Here is an 18,962-nt window from a genome sequence, read left to right on the forward strand (position 1 = left end):
GACTGTGCTGACACCAATTTCTCTCATTACTCTGGCAATGGTATTTCGCACTTAGCTCCGAGCAAAGCAGGGAAAATGGACAATTTTATTGCAAGCACTAGAAGGTATAAAGAGTTGGAACGTTTTTTATACCCGGTACTCAGTCAGTGCATATGTTTTTATGTTTTTTCGAGTTTTACATTTCTTTTATCTTCAAAATTGTGTTGTCGGAAGGGGAGCGGCGAAATTTTTAAATATATTGTTAAAGTGTGATATTGCAGAAGTCTGAATGCAAAACTTGTTTGCTCTAGCTCCTATGGTGTCTGAGTGTCTGAGGACGGACAGACGGACGGACAGACAGACATGGCTCAATCGACTCGGCTTTTGATGCTGATCAAGAAATATGTACTTATATACTTTATGGGGTTTAAAACGTTTCCTTCTCTGCGTTATATAAATACATCCACTTTTCACAGCAAATACAATATACCACATTTACTCTCGAGTGCCGGGTATAATAACTAACTCAAAGGACACTTACATCTGTTGAATTAGAGGCGCTTTTATAGGAGGGCGAGCTAGTTTCAACTGGTATCAGCTTGCACTTTGAAAAATAGTCAAACGAAAGTTACAAAGTCATGAAGGAAAGAGGTTTAGTTGGTGTACGTGTCTTAAATGTATCTGTGCAACCCCAAGGAACGCCACCACAATTAATCCCCCGCGACACACGGCGTGAAGGGCGTGACCAAATGGGTGATGTGTGATAAACTTGAGAATCAAGCATCAGCTGTATTCGCGTTATGTATGAACATTCCAACAACAAAACTCAACGAACGAATTGTTTCAAAATCCTTTCTTCCTTCTTGCTTATGGGAAATATACATACATGCCTCATCTCCCGCTTAATCACTCTGATTTCCTTTCGTTGCATGATAACAATAAAATTTATTTTTGGAGAAAACGTTTGGCTTTTTTTCCCGATTAAATCCAAATACACTCACTATTTACGTACACATAACACATAACGTTATAGGAAATAAATACAAATATAGGAAAATTACAAACATATAAAGCACAGAGCGGCTTGAGTCGGTTTGAAAGCATACACATGTACATATGTATGTGGCATAGACAAATATGCTTAGACACCGATAGAGAGAAATAGATAGAGAAAGACAGCGAGGAGAGAAAGAGATAGCAAGCAGAAAATAGAACATACATATGTACATACATCAAGTGTATGTATGTATAGACGACTTGTACAGGAAATACACAAGAATTGGCTTAGATCGAGCAATTTGTACTACCTTTTCGCGGTTATGAGTGACCGCGCCCATCCTATATCTCAAGGAAATGGATCTTTTGGCTTTTAAAAGGGCGCTCTACAAAGACGGATAGATTTTGATTTTGAAAGCGTTTGGTTAGGAATGATGAATAGCAGCGCGGTTCTTCGTTAGTGGAACACAACTGGTAGATTTTAGATTAGTTGAGTAAATGTAAATTTATAAACTAAATGCTGACGCTGAAATGTATAAGGCACATTCAGGACTGGCACGTACAGACAACACAACAAAACGTAATTCAAATGGACCATTTATGTTCATTTGAACAGAAAAAGAGCGGCGTCTAATTTGCACTGCAGTATCTACCTCGGCGTCGGGCTGCGAGCGATCCGAATCATCATTGTCCAGGTTTTGGTTTTCCAAGTGCTCCTCCTCTGTCTGCGGCATTTGCTGAAGCTCCTCCTTTGACTTGAAATCCAGCTGCCTGATGTACAATGGCATGACCAAGCCCAAGATAACCTGCCCCAAGATACTCGGACAATTTAGAATCGAAAATGAGAACTGGCTTGGCCTGCCGGCCAGCTAAAAGTCGCACCTTGAAGTTGGTATTCTTGCGGGTGCGCAGGCCTCCCATCCAGAGATCGGCCAGGATGACCTGACTACAGGGATGGGCGAGCAGAGCCCGGTGATTAGCCGCCACTGCCAGTGACAGGCAGCTCTGATTAGACCACGAATGTAGCTCACAGGTTAGCAAACGTTGCGCTTTCTCCGCGTCCTGGCGGTAGCTGAAGTCCAGTAGTTTGTTGCCTGAACCCGGAAAAACCACCAATAGTCAGACAGAAACGGAGAAACCGAAAGTCGATCCGCTTGGGAAGCCCTTACCTTTGCTTTCGAACTCCTTGGCATAGGAGCGGAGCTCCTCGTAGATTTCCGTGTCCAAGTCGTCCTCAGCCGCCTCGTGCGCCATGGCCTTGTAAAGCTTGCAGGAAACCAAGGACTTGGCCAGCGCCTCCTCGCCATGCGTCCACATGAGCAGAGCCATTTGCTGTCGCTTGGTCAGAACGGCCCATATCTGCAATAGAATTTCCGCTGAAGAAAGGCCTGGCTGGCGGTTTGGGTTTGTTTATCGCTCTCACCAGCAGCTCGTTGAACGGGAACTCGAACAGCGCCATCTCCGAGGTAAACGGCAGCAGGCCCGTCACGAGACTCAGCGAGTTGGCTCCCGCATATCGTTGGTATTGATATGTCGAGGACTTCCGGCAGGCGTTGGCATAGCTGTTCATGACCTTGGCGTAGATGGGACGGAACTTGCGGCGTGTGTAGTAGGATCTGCAGGATACACACAAGTTCAATCCAATACTACTCGGACTGGCGTTTTCTATTTTCCACCGGCCTCTGTGAAATGCTCTTCAGACACACAGACTGACAGATAATGGAAACCGCTCAATTCACATTCTATTTATTCTCCCCATTTCATTATCTACTTGCAGGTCAAGTACTTTCTTGGACGAAATTTAAATACAATTTTGTATGTCTTGGTTTGCCAGTTGTCCGACTGCCTCAACCACGAATGCTAGGCCAACCAGAATGGGAGACAAGAATATGATAAGCTGCTATGCTTCTTGAAGCAACAAACAAATCCAATGGCCTGGCATAATCGGAATTTCCAAGGACCTGTGGACGTTTAACGAGCGCGCACTTAATTGCTGAATATCAAACCAAAGAATATCAAACATAAATTATTTATGTCACATGAAATGGCGAATCCATTGATTTTGCTGCAGAGCTAAGGGCTACTGCCCGTGGGCACCACACAGCAGCCAAACGGGCAGCTACATTTTAATTGAATTAATTCTAATCACACAGCTGAAATGCTTTTAATTACGCTCGCAGTGACTACCCTCCGGTCTGCTCTTGCTGTTGGAGACCGAATTTGAATGTCTAGACCCGTTGAATGGCAACAAGACAGTACACGAGTGCCCAAGAGCGCCACAAAAAAGGCAGAAAAGCCGACCGAGCTTAGGCAGAGTTCACAATATACATATGTATATGTATAAACACATCATATGCCGGGGGATGCCGGTCCATAGCTTGGATAGTATTTGCCATTTAGATGGTCATTTATTTGATAACATTTCACCGACGATGAGGGAAGAGTCCGGGACCTTTAATCGAACACCCAAAAAAAGGCAAATAGCACGGATAGAGCGTTGAAATTAGGGTATGGTGGGATAGTATACTCAGTGGAATAAGAAATGAATGAAGGAGAACACAATAACAACTAAAACAGGCAAAAGGCAACTGGTGTCAAATTTGTTTGCTTGAGAACGTTATCCAAAAACAATAAAGACGAATTAAATTGGGCTGCCGATTTCAGGATTCAGCCGGGCTGAAGCTACAGATGGATTAAGACCCTTCAGCAATCCCAACGAGAAGGGACGTGTGAGACGCTTCTTACGCGTCACAACTTTAATACCCGGTACTCAGTTAGTATATCTGTACCTTATTGTTTTTATACCCGGTACTCTAAGAGTAAATAGAGTATATTGTATTTGTGTACAAAGCTGATGTATGTAACACACAGAGGGAGACGTTTCCGACCCCATATGGCATATATGTAGGTATATTCTTGATCAGCATCAATGCCGAGTCGATATAGCCATGTCTGTCTGCCTAGTACTCAGAGACCATAAAAGCTAGAGCCACCAAATTTTGCATCCAGACTTCTGCTGATCAGGAATATACATATATACATATATGGGGTCGGAAACGATTCCTTCTGTCTGTTACAATTTTTCCGCAAAAATACAATAAATACTATTTACTCTTCGAGTACCGGGTAAAAAACTTGTGGTGGAGTCGCTACCACATTTTTCACCTTTCTGACTAAAATGTTAATGCTGCATGATTGAGGGATGTGATGCTGTCGCCTCGCTCCTCTGTCTTTCGTCCTTAGTCGAATGTCCCACATCAACATGGCAAAGGAAGTGCCAACTGTTGGGGGGCAACGCAGATTTTTCACTTTCAGCTCTATATGCAAACTTATTCCGTTCCTGATGAACAAATTTTCAAACGTCAAGTTCAGTCCACCACACGTAAAGGTGCCTAAATGGTGCAGAAAGAAAATAACGAAATTCTTACCCATCTACGCCTCTTATTGCTCTGGCAATTGTATGTAGTTTTGATATAAAACTGCAGTTTCTTTTGGTCACGGAATATGAGCGATACGCAAGAGCTACCATTTGCAAACTTTGAGTGAACTATTGGATGCAACTTTAAGGTTTCGGTTGATTTAACTCTTTCTTTTCCCTCTCCGACCAATCGTTTTTCTTGTGGCAACAATTTATAACAATATTTAAGATTGCGGAGAAAAGGTATAGCAACGGACCGGCACTTGGCTTCGGCAGATCCGTCACGGAAATAGTTAGCCAGAAGTGTGACTACAGTTGAGGAATCATTGCAGAAAGCTTATTTTGTTCAACTTTTCTACATATCGATGCACTCACCGATAGGCGCCGCCCATTAGTTTATTGATCACCAGGCCAATGTCGTGGAGCGTGTATATGTAGCCCTTGGGTATATGCGGTCGCACATCGCGCAGAATGTAACTGTGGACGACAAAGAAAGAGCAGAGTAGAGAGACAGTCCAAATTTACATACAGAGCCGAATGGCAAAAATTCTGGGCAGTCTGTGTACCCGAAATACTCACCCCAGCGTGTTGGCAGGCCCGTGCTTTGTGTTGTAGAGCTCCTCGAGGCGCGGTATTGTTAAAAATTTCTTCATTGAAACGCCGTTCTCCAAAAGTAATTTGACAAAATCGATTCTGTCGTGTTCCAGGGCCTGCATCATGGCTTCATCCAGAGCGCCTGAGGACATGCACACCAAATTAAAATAAGAGGGAAAAATATTGAAATTTAAACAAATGCCCAGAGGTAGACGGGGAGGACCCACCGTGGGGCCATTCCTGGCCGTAGACAAATATCTCGCTGCGTGCTATGTCCACCCGGTTCCATGTCAGTGCCAAACTCAATTGCTCTGGAGGACTGAGATGCTGCGACTTGAACAAGGCCGTTAGAATGGTCTGATCCAGCTCCTGTGCCTCGCCCTCGGGCTTTTCCTGTATGCGAAAGACGGTAATCTGGCAGAGAAATTGAAAAAATATACATAAAAACCTTAAGTATCTCTTAATGTAGCCCACACCGCACATAATATGCTTTCCTGGCCCCAGCCCCATCCCCATCCCCATCACTCTCCATAGTAAAACAGACCAGTCAAGGACATGGAAATGGAAGACCCCAAAAACGGAGCGGGAGCTCCTTGCTTATTCAAAAACCAATTAAAATCTTAATAACAGCTGCGGCGGAATTGACGAAATGCCAACATTTTGGTCTATGAATCCAGATCACCCCAAGAGACTGTCTGTCTGTCCTGCTTCACGGTGATTTAAAATTCATTACACGTTCAATTGAATTCTGTAGCCTAATTATCTCAGCAGGGCCACGGCTACGGGCATACGACTACGAGCATTAATTAAAATTTTAAATCGGTTCGCGCAAAGGTCTAGACTCGAGAGTGATTGAAAAGTTACCGTGGGGGTAACCCCTACATCTACACGACAGTCAGCTTGAATCTCTTGCAGTAAATCGAGCTTAGAAAATAATTTTCTGGTTACGCGATTTTAATTAATGGCTCCTCTCTATTAATAGTCCAAGAGAACTTCACCTAAGACGTACTGAATCGCCCAAAATGCCACTACCCATTCCGATTTCACTGCCAAGGAAGAATCTTATTATATTTTCCTGTTTTGTCAACCAAGGAAAATTCGAGCAGCTTACCAGATTCTTATTGCGGGTGCACTGCAGCAGTTCCTGGTAGAGTTTCTCGGCCTGGTCCAGGCCCACTTCGAAAGTTTTCTGTATTGTTCCAATAAGATAGTCCCTCATAGACTCCAGCACAGGCTGCTCCTCTCCATCCGAGGCGTATCTACATATAAATATTTTTGTAAGATTGTCAGGCGCTCCATTATTCCGACTAATTAAACAACAAAATTAAATGTGGCACAAAAAAAGGTCCGCCCAGCAGCCCAAGGAATTGGGTGGGCGGTTAGGTAGATATATTTAAATAATTTTCCCAAATGTCGCGTGCTCGACAATAAAAGGCAACCGCTGCCAACAACAATGCGAGTATCTGCCACATGCCGACTTGTCCTTAATTAAATTGACACACTCTGCACTCGGTCTCCCGTCAAGCTCCCTGGTACTTATGAGTAGACGTTCCTTAAGTCCTGCACAGTAGCCGGGTGAGTCGACCGGGTGAGCATCCACCATCCATCTTAAAGCTAAGCTATAACTATAGCTTCTTATTCGACTCACTTGTGGACGAAGGCGAGCAAGTCGGCGGCACGCCCGGAACCATCGCACACCACCACGGGCACCGGCGGCGAGTCCGTCACGTACTCGAGCACCGCACGTATAGTGTTGGTGCCGCCTTCGATCACCAGACAGACGACGGGCGTACTGGAATGTGTGACTGTAGCGAGAGGGGAAGATATGGATAAATAGGCATTAAAGCTTATGAGAGACATGCAACAAAGCCAAGTCATACAACAATCCCATTCACACATTGATTCTTTCCTCATTCAGAGCTGACTTAAAAAAGAAAAGCACATAAACACAAAGGCACAGTGGCTTTTGATGGCCGCTTGGGAGTAAGGTGCATCAATCTGTGAAGTCAGATCCATATGGCTTGTTGGACGCCCTCCCACTCACATGGATGCAGCTTTAGGTTCGATATGAACTTCTCCAGCTTCCGCCGCAAAATCAATTCAGCCCCGTATTTCGCCTGGGTTCCATTGTCGACTAGCAGGAAGTAGGCGTGCCGATTGTTTAGCACGGCCAATTTAGATCTGAAAACAGAGATTTTGCGAACGGTTACAATTGCCCCCTTGATTGAGACACATTGAATATGCATTAAAAGGCGACATATGGGGCCAGGACGCGGCTAGGACTCACCTGGGCGAACTTATGCTATGGCAAGGTACCTCCCGGTTGTGTCCCAGCAGCTCATGATTGCGCTCGACTATCCCCCAAGGGGCAATGCCGATGCTGACCACACGACCTGTCCGCTGTTGACCCTCCAGGAGCAGTGCGTCGCCCACTTGCTTGGTGACCCCTGCGTTGCAGTAGGAGGAAACAACAATAGAAACGATGAGCATTCAGCAAACCAGCATTGGGCCCCTTTTTATACACGGTACTCGAAGAGTAAGTAGGGTATGTTGTATTTGTGGTCGGAGCAATGTGCGTAACGCACATAAGGAAAAAGTTTCCGACCCTATAAAATATACATATATATTATTGATCAGCATCAATAGCTGAGTCGATATAGTCATGTCTGTCTGTCTAGGCTCAGATCATTATTTTAGCCAGAATGAAGCAATTCATTTGCAGTGGCTTCAGCCCACCTCTTGCAGCGGCATCGCTTATGCTTGTTTGTTGCTATCAATCTTTCTCGCTCGCACACTCTGCCTCATGCACTCTGCGGCTCTGGTGGAGGATCTGGGGAGTGGGAGAGCTAAAAGACCGTGTTTGCATGAGAAGTGATGTAGATGTAGATGGCAGATGACATTTGTAGAAAAAATATAAAATGTAAGGTTCGAAAAAATCAAAAGGTTACATATACATATACATATGTATGTAGTACACGAAGGTTACATACATTTGAGTGTACATACATACATATGTACATATATGTATACTGACTAAGTACCGGGTATGAAAGTAATGACGCGTACGAAGCATCTCACAAACGTTCCTACTCGCTTATTTCAACGTTGGGTGTATAGAATGTAATTACTTGATCCCAACTACGAAACACGCTGCTCCTACCCAAGTTGAACCCTCGCAGAGCCTGCCATCACACCCATTCGGATGCAGGGAGTCGCAATATGTCGGCGACAAGCAGTTGGAAATGTGCACTCAACCAATGGCTGCGTGATTTCCGCTGATTTATTTAATTTTCGACTGGGTCTTCACCGTTTTCTTTTTTAGTGGCCTGCTGTCCTTCCTTGTTGGTTTTTGCTCAATTTTCTTCGGACTGGACTTGTGTTTGCTTTGCCTTGGGTCCCGAATTGGGCTTCAGGCGTAAGTAATTGCTGGCAGTAAAAGCTCGACAGTGCAGTGTCCAGTCTCCTGTGTCCTGTTTCTTCCTAAAAGATAAACAAATGAAACGAATGCTCACCTGTGTTGGTGCCGCCGGTGAATATCCACGCTCCTGTGGTCTTGGCCGCTTTCAGTAGTCCTTTGCGTATCTCCTGTAAATCGTGGAAAGGTTTTGGTTGTTGTAGTTTTCAAATAAAGGCCATTCAATTAGCGTGTGACACACGAGACCCGAGAGCAAAAGTTTTCGCTGCTCACCTTTTTTAGCTTCGCCTGCAAATCAAAGTTGGCCTTGCCGCCCTGAACGGTGATCAGAAGTTTCGGCAGTTCCAGGTTCCATTCCTTTGTGAATAGCTGCACCAGGAGCTCTGGACGCGTGTCGAAGGACAAACGAACGTACTGAAGGCAGCGTGGGATGGACAGAGTAAAAGTTATTGAAGTCCGCACTGAAGGCAATCGCTTAGAAATTGAGCATAGCCCACCTGAGCCTTCGTGGGATGGGCACCACCTTGGAACTCAATGGTGCCATAGGCGTCTGTGGGTTGCGGTCGGGTGTGTTTCGTTGGGAGCCAGAGGTCCCCCGGCGAGCCGCTCTCGATGCCCTGTATGGTCTGATGCGTGACTTGGGCCTGGCCACAGCAGCACCTGCAGAAGTGAGAGAAACGACTTGCTATACATGCATTCTCCAGGGCAATGAATGACAAGCGATCCCCGCACATCCCTCGCTTGTTTAAGTAATGTCTCGGACGGCACAATAAGGAAACAACAATCATTGTGGCACTCTGCTGCTCAGACATTCAATAGTTGGAATTAGAGTGAATCGAATCATCACGTGTCGGTGGCACATGGAGGGCCCAGTGAAAATGGGACCTGTTAGGCCACTGAGTAAATATTTGGCAACGCCAGCAGCCAAAGTCATGTAAAGTCAGGGCCATAAACCCATCCGCGAAGCAGTTCAGCTCAGCTATCTACGAAAATGAAAACTTTCACCAGCCTGTCAGTCAGTTTATGGCGTAGCTATCTCCACTGCAGGGTCTTGAGTTTAAGGCGGCCTTTGGGTTGTTGTGTGGTGGTTGCCTCCGTCTGTCATAATAAACAATAAATGCTTGCGGACCCAAATGGAACTAAATACACAATCCCAAGAAACTGGGGCAGTAGCTGCTGTTGAGCAGCGAACGGAACGCCTTTTGATAGGAGCTTGAAACTGGGTCAACGGGTGCCGTCTTGACTTGGTCTTGGACTTCTTTGCCCCTGCCTTCACATCCGATGCAATTTATATGAGAGGACGGGGAAATTAAAGGAATTAGTAGCACTTACTTTGTATCGTCCTTTGGGCATGGTATAAACTTGATGCACTCGCGCTTCTGAAAATTTGTCTCAATCCAACTGCGGGGCTGATGCTAAATGTCGCGCGCGATAAAGTCAAGAAGAAATAAGGGTTACAGCGGTTAATTACTACATCACGAACCCATTAAACGTGTTAATTGCTTGCTTATTTTACATTTTTAGACACTGAATATACAGCTAGAGGAATAAATGGGAAAAATTAAATAAACTAAAAGATCAATCAATGCACGAGCTGCAGAGAGTTGCAGTGCTTTGCTTTAAAGTCGAGTCCTTGATGCAAATCGATGATAATCGTGCGTACTCGTACGTATGTAAAAATCAAAAATACTATTTAACGCATTTTTATTGTTATAGGAAACTAATCTCGATTCAAAGACAAAACGAGTAGGAACGTTTGTGAGACGCTTCGTTAGCGTCACAACTTTTAAATTTTTAAATACACTTGCAACAGTGTGAATCCCAGCCATCTGTATGCAAAATTTGGTGGTTTCAGCTTTTATAGTGTCTGATATCCAGACGGACGGACAGACAGACATGGCTATATCGGCTCTGCTATTGATGGTGATCAAGAATATATGTGTAAACTTTATGGGGTTTATGGGAAACGTTTCCGTCTGTACGTTACATATGTACATACACACATATGTACATCCACTTTCCACCATAAATACAATATACCCTATGTACTCTTCGAGTACCGGGTGTAAATATGCCAACAGTTAATCTTGAACTTCAGATCTCTCTTTGAACCTCAAACAAAAAAACAACAACAACAACACAAAAGTTACAAACGTTAAAAGGTTAAAAAATAAACAATTGGTTAATTTACGAAAAAGTAATGTGGGAAACCAGGAACGAAATGCGTTAATACTTTTTACAACAAAATAGATTTACAATGTTTGTGGGGAGAATAATGTATGTACAATACGACGAGCATCTTTAGGGTTTTCGCTTTCTATTAATTTAGACCATTGTGGACTTGAATACAAGCTCCATCCACTTTTGATTGAGCTGCATTCAAGCATAAATCGATTGACACTGCCTGCCCCTGCCCCTGCCCACGCATTGAATACTTAAACTGCACTTTTTAAGCGAAAATATCGAAGTCCTCCACTTCCAGTTGCATCTTTGACAGGGAAATTTTCGAGCAACAGGGAAGCCGCTGTCAAAGGCAGCCGCTAATCCTCAGCACTTCTGGGTCATCTTCGGAGCAACGGTGGAATCATAAGCTCCATTTATTCCTACCTCTTTGGAATGTTCGCTGGCAGCGTGGGCCTTCAGCAGATCGCGCACGTTGAGAATCAGAACTTTAGATAGCGTCGATGAGACCGAGGAGCGCTTCCGCATCCTTCTCCGCTTGCGGATTCCATGCGGCGTAGCTACGGGAGTGTCCAGGTGCGTGCTATTTGGCAAATGGGCCCCAGCCTCGGCGGCAATAAAAGCGGATGTAGAGACCCGCACCGCACTCGCCGCGGAAACGGAGCCGGGCGTGTTGCTGTACCTCCGCACGGTGGAGAAGTCTTTGGAGATGCGACGCAGGTACTTGTGCGGGGCCAGCGGCGAGTCGACCACAACCATCTTAGCCCTCGCAATGTAGACTATTTTCGGCTGGACATTATTTCCTTCTAATTGTATTATCCACAAGTTTCTCAGGATAAGTTTATGCGTTTGGCATTTGCAACCGAATCGGAATTTGGCGTGCAGTCGGCGCGACAAGCCAGTACAAACTGGCACGGACCGCAAATTATGCTGCTGAGCTGTAGCTGTTCTCTCTGCTGTACCTTGCAGTGTGCGGCTGAGGCTGCGGCTGTTTACTGGGAGGGGGAGGGGGACAGGAACGCAATCTCTGCACTATCTGTGTGCCTATACTCTTACTCGTAAGTATCTGTTGTTGCTGTGTACCTACACTACCTACAGCCCCAACTGCTCTCCAATTAGATATGTATGTATGACAAGCTCCGGCAGACAAAAGATTTGGCGTTTGGCGACACTTTCTGCTCTCCTATACTTTCCAAGCCCCGGCGACGAAAGCTTCGAATCGATTTTCCAGATGGCTCCCAAAAGTATGAAATGCTTTCCGAGAGAAGCATTTAAGTTCGTTAATATGCATTTGCCGACAAGGTGGAGTAGCATTGTATTCTTTGGTGCATCTGCAGCTGACAACACTACCCGTAACGGTTTTCCCTCAAAGAGCCAACCCAACTTTTTCTGAAAGATATGGAGCTGAGAAATTGTCTATTGATTGTTTTTATTTTTTTTGTGGCAGACCTTTTTTTAATGCCATAGAAAAAATAAACATAATTCATTAAGAAATTGGAGTCCCACAAATCTATCAGAAAAAGTCGGTTTGGTTCCTTGAGGAAAAAAAGTTCGATTTTGTCAAGTAGTGTAAGCAGGGGAGTGCACAATTTGGGACAGGTTCAGATAAAACAAGTTGGAGGGATACTTCGATGATTCCAATGCCGTTGTCAGTTGGGGTCGTGGCCGAAAGTCTGTGGGTAACCAGTTTGCGTAGGAGCTGTATTATGCCAATTTGACATTTGGCCAAATTCGATTGTCCTTATTATTGCCTGCAATCTGGAGTTCATCCAAGACCATCTCCCTCTCAGTTATGCAATTATCTATATAAATAATTGCCTTGGATTTTTGGCTCGCGTCATAGATTTTAGCGTGCCAAAATAATTGGTCGGTCGGTCATTCTCAACACCTCGGGATGTACTTATTAGTTTTGCCAAATTGCTGGGATGTTTAGTCGGAAGCATCGACAGCGACATTTCACGAACGAGTGCTGAATTTAGTTCATTTTGTTGATCAAATGAGGTACATATGTAGATTAATTAGCTCCAAAGACCGGGGTTCTATGCTCGGCTCATGGTTGGAAGGATTTCGCGTACAAAAAAGGTAATGTGCATTTTTATTAATAGGCAGGAACAAATGGAAACAAACTAAACGTGGAGTACATTAACAACGACAACGATTGTGGCAGAACGAACAGCGAAAACAGGTAAATTATATACAAATTAAGTTCAATGTTGATTGCTTACCCTGGGCACAGTTATATTTATCAGGCCCCAACAGATTTTTTTCAGTCCCCATGGTATCTTTGGGTGTGATTTAATTATTGTGTTGGTTTTCAGTTTACATTGTACAATGGTCAATGGTTTAGACGTATTGCAACACGTTGCAGGTGGTTTTTGTTGGTGTTGCAATGATTGATATTGATTGTCAGGTGGTCGTTGGAGTAGTTGCATTTATATTGATGTTTCAATATTCGCACACATTATTTAATTATTTGTGCCATTTCGAATACACATTCGAATTCGAGCACAATTGCAAACACCCACGCACCCGCACACACATCCAAACGAATACACGGACAAACACGGAATACATGCAACGACAAGTCGTGTTTGACAAATCGGGTGGTTTGAGTGTGTGTGCGTGATCGTGTGCGTGTGCGTGTGGTTGGAATGGGAGAGGAGTGTGAAAACACAAAAGAGATTAATTAACATATCGCAGCACAATAATTTAAATTTGCAATGAAGAGGTTTAAAAACCGAACGGAAGGCGGAAGAAATTGTGGCATTTCAAGGATCAAAACAGAGCACACATTTTATGTTGGTGTGTTTGTGTGGAGTGTTATGAAACGGAGTGCGAGTGTGAGTCATTGTGTCAGTGTTGTGAAAAGCAAAGTTGCAAGTAGAAGAGATATATAAAAGCAAAATTAGTCTTAGGATATGAAAAGAAGACAGGATCTTCTGATTGGATTTTCAGAGGGTTTTGTAATGACCTGCCACCAGACCGCTTTGATGTTTGGTTTAAGAACAAAGCTCGATGTACATACATATGTACATGTAATTGTAATTCCAAAAATAATTTTCAGCTACAAGCCAAACTGTTTATGGAGTCTAAGTAGCAAAGTATTAACCCCACTAAGCTTGGGAAATTAATTAAGAGGTAGGTATTCAAGAGACGAAATAAAATTTAAAACTGGACCTAGTACCTGAGGACCACAGAAATGCCCACACACTCTCGTACAACGTGAGCCAGTCCGTTTCATCTTTTTCCCGCCCAAGGGGGAAACGGGGAATTTCTTGTTTTTCGGTCGCAAACGCATTCGGCACACAAGGAGCCGTATAAAATATACCCATGCATATCCATACATGTTGTACATATTTATATATGTATATACATACATATATCCATATTTAAGAGTATATACAGATTCGTATCACTCCCAAAACTTCTGTATGAAGTGACTACTAAACTAAAAGCTTTTTCTTCCTGTGCACTCAGGAACCAAGCAACTGTTGTGTGGGTATGCAACACAGTTCAGTGGATGTGGAAGCAAAATGTGACACATTTCAATTTAATTAAGCAGGCAGGCTGCATATTATACGGAACTGGACAACAGGCATTGGCGCGGGGCAGTGATGGAAATATTTTAATGGGAATAAAGATGAACTGCTATTTCCTGTGTGAAGTTGCCAATTAATTAACTTCACTTTCACAAAACGGTTTTCTTTGCCACGAAAAGCCAGCATCATAACGTCTGCTTTAGCAACATGATAAACCGCCTGGATAGAGCTGCATGTTGCGTTTTCATGTGCCACAGCCACGGAACCATTCATCCTAACATCCTTAGGACGCGCATCTCTCTCGTCTTCCAGCTCGTGCGGAAGGCACACCCATTCCCCCTGCCACAATAAACATGACGCTACCGGATCTGTTCCGGAGCTGTGCAAACTTCTGCTGACTCCCTTACGACTTTCCAAAGTGAAAAATTGTCAGTGAAATTAGTAGTGCCTCCCATGGCAGCATTGGGAATGCGAAGCGGCAGTCTCGGAGTGCCCCGCGTGCACTCCGGTTGGCTTCGATTAAGAGTGCGAAATTGACTTTTACCGGAGTTTTCACAATATTTGCGTGAGACTCATACTTTATGTTCAACTTGAACTGCAAGAACCGAGGAAAGAGAGTAGGAACAAGTTGCTCACGCTTCACACCACAACGACAGCTGTCGATTAACACAAGGCGGCATGCCGCGGCAGTCGTGACGATACGATACGGTACACATGTACATACATGTGTAAGTATGTACAATGTACAAATGTATTTTTGTATTTATGTACAATACGAACACGACTACCGGTCTGTTAGATAATGAGCAGTAAATTACTCATTGAGTGATCAACATCTACTTGTACTTACAAACACCCAGTTGGTATGGAAGAACATGGCTAGCCTAGCCGCTCGTCGGAGGTGCGCCCAAAGAACCACGATTTCGTTTACGACTAGCGCCTGCCAGATGCGCTTTCAGAGCCGGCGATTCCCGCAAGCTTCAGTGTCGCGCCGAGAACTGCTGACGGAGTTATCGTTCCATTAGCGGCTCAAATATAGCACCAATACAATCGAATGTGAGTGAGAGCGTGGAAAAACGAACAAAAACAAGCAACAGCGCTGAGGTCGAGAGAGACGACTATCAGATACCCCCGCCATTACATATGTATGTATTTATGTACATGTAAGCTTTTCCTTGTGTCTAGTTTTTGTTGTTTCGTTTTATAAGGCATATTTTATAGTAATGTTTTTTGAAATGACAAACATTTTAAACAAGCTTGAACTGAGTGGAAATCACGGTGTTACAATTACGCAAAACAGTTTATACCCTTCTACCACCTGCGAGTACAATGGGTACGAACACTCATAACAAGAGCGGGGGACAGAAAGACCGATAAGAGCGTGTGGGAGTAAGAAGAGAGCGTAGCTGCCCGGTTCTCTTCTATTTGCTGATAACACTTACATATAATCATTTTTAATAACAATCAGTTAAGTACATATGCAAAAGATAGAAGAGTTTGTTCAAACTATTTTCAAAGACAGCTGTAACAGCTACTCGAAAGTTCAATGTGCTTTAATTATAGAAACAAGTATGTAACTCAAAATCATCATTACAGAGGAAGAACATCACTTCACGCAAGGATGTCTTCTGTTCTCTGGTTTAAAATGATGTGGATGGGCGGGAAATGTCATGGAGTTTCAGGAACATCGCCAACAAAAACAATTTGAAAAGTGTATCAACAAAATATCTCTATTGTATGGGTGTTCACAAAGGGAGATGAAGGCTTTGAATGGATGAATGTTCTATGAGACCGTATAATTTTCAAGTTGCACTCAAAAAAACTAGAACACGCAACAGTAATTTTTCTACAACAAAACTAAACAGTTTTAACTTGTTGGGAAAGTGGGGAAAACAAAAGAGTAGAGCAGCAGATATACAATCACAGAGCAGAGAGTGTTCAATTTTTACACAGCAAAGCAGTTTGGCAGTCAGTCGAAATGATTGAGATATCAGAGAGCAAAGAGCAGAGAAAGATTTTCCGAAAGGAAATTAAGCTGTGAGGATATTAGTGGAAATTATAGAAGTATTGAATGGAGTATCTGGAGAGGACAGAAGTCGGCGTTAAAGCCGTTGCGGCTTTAGTTGGATGGCCATTGGTTCGATTTGCTTACCGGTTTCGCTTTGGGCTTCTGTTTGGCCAAACGTTTCTGTTTCAACATCGTCCACAGCGGACGCACAGACACTCACACATAAACGGGACAGACAGGGAGACGGAGCAGAGGCCCAGAGACAACGGGCAACGGGCGGAGTGCGAGCGCTGCCAGTGGACGCACAGGATCCGCTTCAGTTGATTCAAGTCTGTTTCGTTACTGACGGCAAGTGCAACACGCGGGCTGCTGGGAGTAAGAAAAATGATTATGAAATATCAATTATTTATTGTCTTCTTGGCTTGGCTTTGTCGTGCAGGCATGCAGAAGGGAATTCGTGCTGGATAGATATAAAGTGATCCGGTCTCTGGTTTCAGGTTGTCAGGTTGTTTATATGAAGAAAGATATGCAAATTTACATACATATGTACATTGCACATGCATACATACATATGTACACACATAGTAATTGAAACAACTGTAATTATTAGTAGATCGCTTTTGTGAAAACAAATAAAGACGAAAACACACATATAATTCCACACAAATAAATACGACACAAGAGTTCCCATTCACCTTGCACCCAATTATGAGGCAGCCCATGGATGCCACCAAACGAAAGAAAGGCTTCTTTTTATGCATGCTAATAGTGTTTACTTAGGAGAGCAGGGCGCAAACAAAGATGCCCTGTCTCAGGCCGGGGATACAGAGCACAGCTACACTCACCTTGACGGGCTTCTTCACGGACACAGTGCGGGAATATTGATGGTAGACCTGCACATGGTTCGAGGTGAATTTACCCAACATCTGTATCGACTGGCCAAATGCCAGGGACGGACCGGGCAGCGGGGCAAATGGACAGCAGGGATCAGCTAGCCTGGAAAGAGTTGAACGAGTTATTATTACGGGCAGGGATACATATGTACCTAACAAATGTAAGTAGTGCGAAAAGCAACGCCAGCTGCAACGCCTGGGAGACTCTGGGTGACCTTTACACTGTGATGGCCGCCGATAGCGTGGGAGCGTCGGAACGTGTGACATATGAGGAGGGAGTCTCTTAGTCGTCTCAAGTGAAAAGCTCAGCCCAAACGGGCTTCATTACAGCAATGCGAGCTGCTGGGCCAAAGCAGGAGACCAAGTCATGTCCGGGCCGTGGTTGGGCGGACGGCCGAAAGTGAAAGAAAGTAAGCGCAGCAGCCGGGGAAAGTTAGCCCAAGCATTCCAGCAGAGCATGAATCAAGTGCCAGACAAGGCACGAGCCATGAAACAGAACGAGGGTACGGAACAAAAGGCAGCGGAAGTCAAAGACGACTCCGACTTGCGCTGCGTCGCCTTAATTTGCGGAATTCAAGACATTCGCTTTCATTCGAGATTATGCTTGAGCAATATAATCCGCCAGCTGCGATGGAGTTCAGATGATGATGAGATGGGAGCATCCAAGTATAGTACATGTTACATATGTACATACATACGTACATACATATAAACCTACTTAATAGGACTAATATGACGTTGAATGCAGGAGAACCGGTATCAAACAAAGCAATTTAATTAAAGCAAATAGCTAGACAAATAAGTATAGAACTAAGGAATGCCCCTGTGTCCCTTGACCCATTTAAACAATTGAACATTTTGACTGACTTATGTACATATACATATGTACATACATACATATATACGTACATACATGTCCATATACATTTGCGACCAGTCCACGTTGAATGGAGCATCAGAGCTTCAATCTAAATACAGGTCCACAGTGTGCGCAGTTAGTATAGAAGACGCAAAAAGTACAAGGCAAAATCGATACCTACATAAATACGATTCTCACCCACATGTGATTAAGCTTTGAGCAGTCACAAAGGCACAAAATTGAGATAATGTGCTATTAAACGTGTGCACAGGAGTCTCTTCTAGGGGCCATCCGCATGGATGACTATCTGGGGCTAAGACTTTTAATTGGACTTTAATAAGCAGTTGCCTTCCTGGTTGTGCATCCTTGATATAGCCAGCGAACAAGTGATTTATAGACAGTATCAATAGACAAAATCGCGAATTAAAGACCGCAAACTTGTCAGTAAGTGGTGCCACTTACGGCAGGCATCGAAAACTTTGCAGTTTCCAGCGGTTTTCACCCGTAATTTGTAATGTGCCCCACCAGCGCCGAAGCTCGGTGCCAAGAGGCCCTTCCCTCTGCCTGACGACTGCTCTTGAGTGCGACAATCAGTCTGGCGAGTCCAACGCTAACAATCCCGGATCCTTGAAGCAAAGGAGCGGAGTGTGAAATGTATACGACAGCCCGCATTTGCGACGCTTTTTAAAGAGTTCCTCCCTTTTCCTCTTTGCCGCAGGATGGACTGGCAAGCCAGCTGCCTCCTTTGAGCCATGTGTTGACACGTGCACAGTGAGGCACTGCCTCTACCTTGAATACGTTGCTTGACTACAGTTAAGAAACACTTCTTTTGTTGTATGCTTTATATGTGTATGTACATCCATTCAAGTTTTCCATCTTCATACGAGACCTTTCGACAACGTGGATCATTTACTGCATATTTCCTAATTAGCTCTTCATTTGAGGCTAACTTTCTACTTTCTACAGGCTTTTGCAGGTTTTTCAGCAGCATGGGCCGTAATTATTAGAGCATTTATCTTGGCCTAAGCGGTACTGGTGCGGACACTGTCCACCGCTGGGAGTGTCATCAAGTGTCAAGTG

General features: G+C 44.1%; 1 protein-coding gene across 21 annotated transcripts in view; it reads right to left on the reverse strand.

Moving 5' to 3' along the window:
- LOC117890204 (transient receptor potential cation channel trpm) overlaps positions 1-18,962 on the reverse strand; it is a 41,113-nt gene that overhangs the window by 10,853 nt on the left and 11,298 nt on the right. For 2 of the 21 annotated variants that reach the window (XM_034794917.1, XM_034794914.1), the window contains exons 1-17: positions 11,010-11,365; positions 9,735-9,817; positions 8,900-9,062; positions 8,676-8,816; positions 8,500-8,572; positions 7,275-7,434; positions 7,032-7,168; positions 6,636-6,792; positions 6,099-6,246; positions 5,215-5,401; positions 4,973-5,129; positions 4,769-4,870; positions 2,399-2,591; positions 2,145-2,334; positions 1,858-2,069; positions 1,629-1,781; positions 1,287-1,361 (exon numbers count right to left, since the gene is read on the reverse strand). In XM_034794917.1, the coding sequence (XP_034650808.1) occupies positions 1,287-1,361; positions 1,629-1,781; positions 1,858-2,069; positions 2,145-2,334; positions 2,399-2,591; positions 4,769-4,870; positions 4,973-5,129; positions 5,215-5,401; positions 6,099-6,246; positions 6,636-6,792; positions 7,032-7,168; positions 7,275-7,434; positions 8,500-8,572; positions 8,676-8,816; positions 8,900-9,062; positions 9,735-9,817; positions 11,010-11,342 (2,664 nt within the window). In that variant the 5' untranslated portion in view covers positions 11,343-11,365. Of the gene's footprint in view, positions 1-520; positions 584-1,286; positions 1,362-1,628; positions 1,782-1,857; positions 2,070-2,144; positions 2,335-2,398; positions 2,592-4,768; positions 4,871-4,972; positions 5,130-5,214; positions 5,402-6,098; positions 6,247-6,635; positions 6,793-7,031; positions 7,169-7,274; positions 7,435-8,499; positions 8,573-8,675; positions 8,817-8,899; positions 9,063-9,734; positions 9,818-11,009; positions 11,372-12,808; positions 12,866-14,972; positions 15,126-16,274; positions 16,500-16,975; positions 17,127-18,962 lie in introns of those variants that run through there. The other 19 variants (XM_034794920.1, XM_034794916.1, XM_034794933.1 and 16 more) reach the window with 17 other exon arrangements.

Source organism: Drosophila subobscura, chromosome E (genome assembly GCF_008121235.1).
Source record: "Drosophila subobscura isolate 14011-0131.10 chromosome E, UCBerk_Dsub_1.0, whole genome shotgun sequence".
NCBI classification, from domain to species: domain Eukaryota; kingdom Metazoa; phylum Arthropoda; class Insecta; order Diptera; family Drosophilidae; genus Drosophila; species Drosophila subobscura.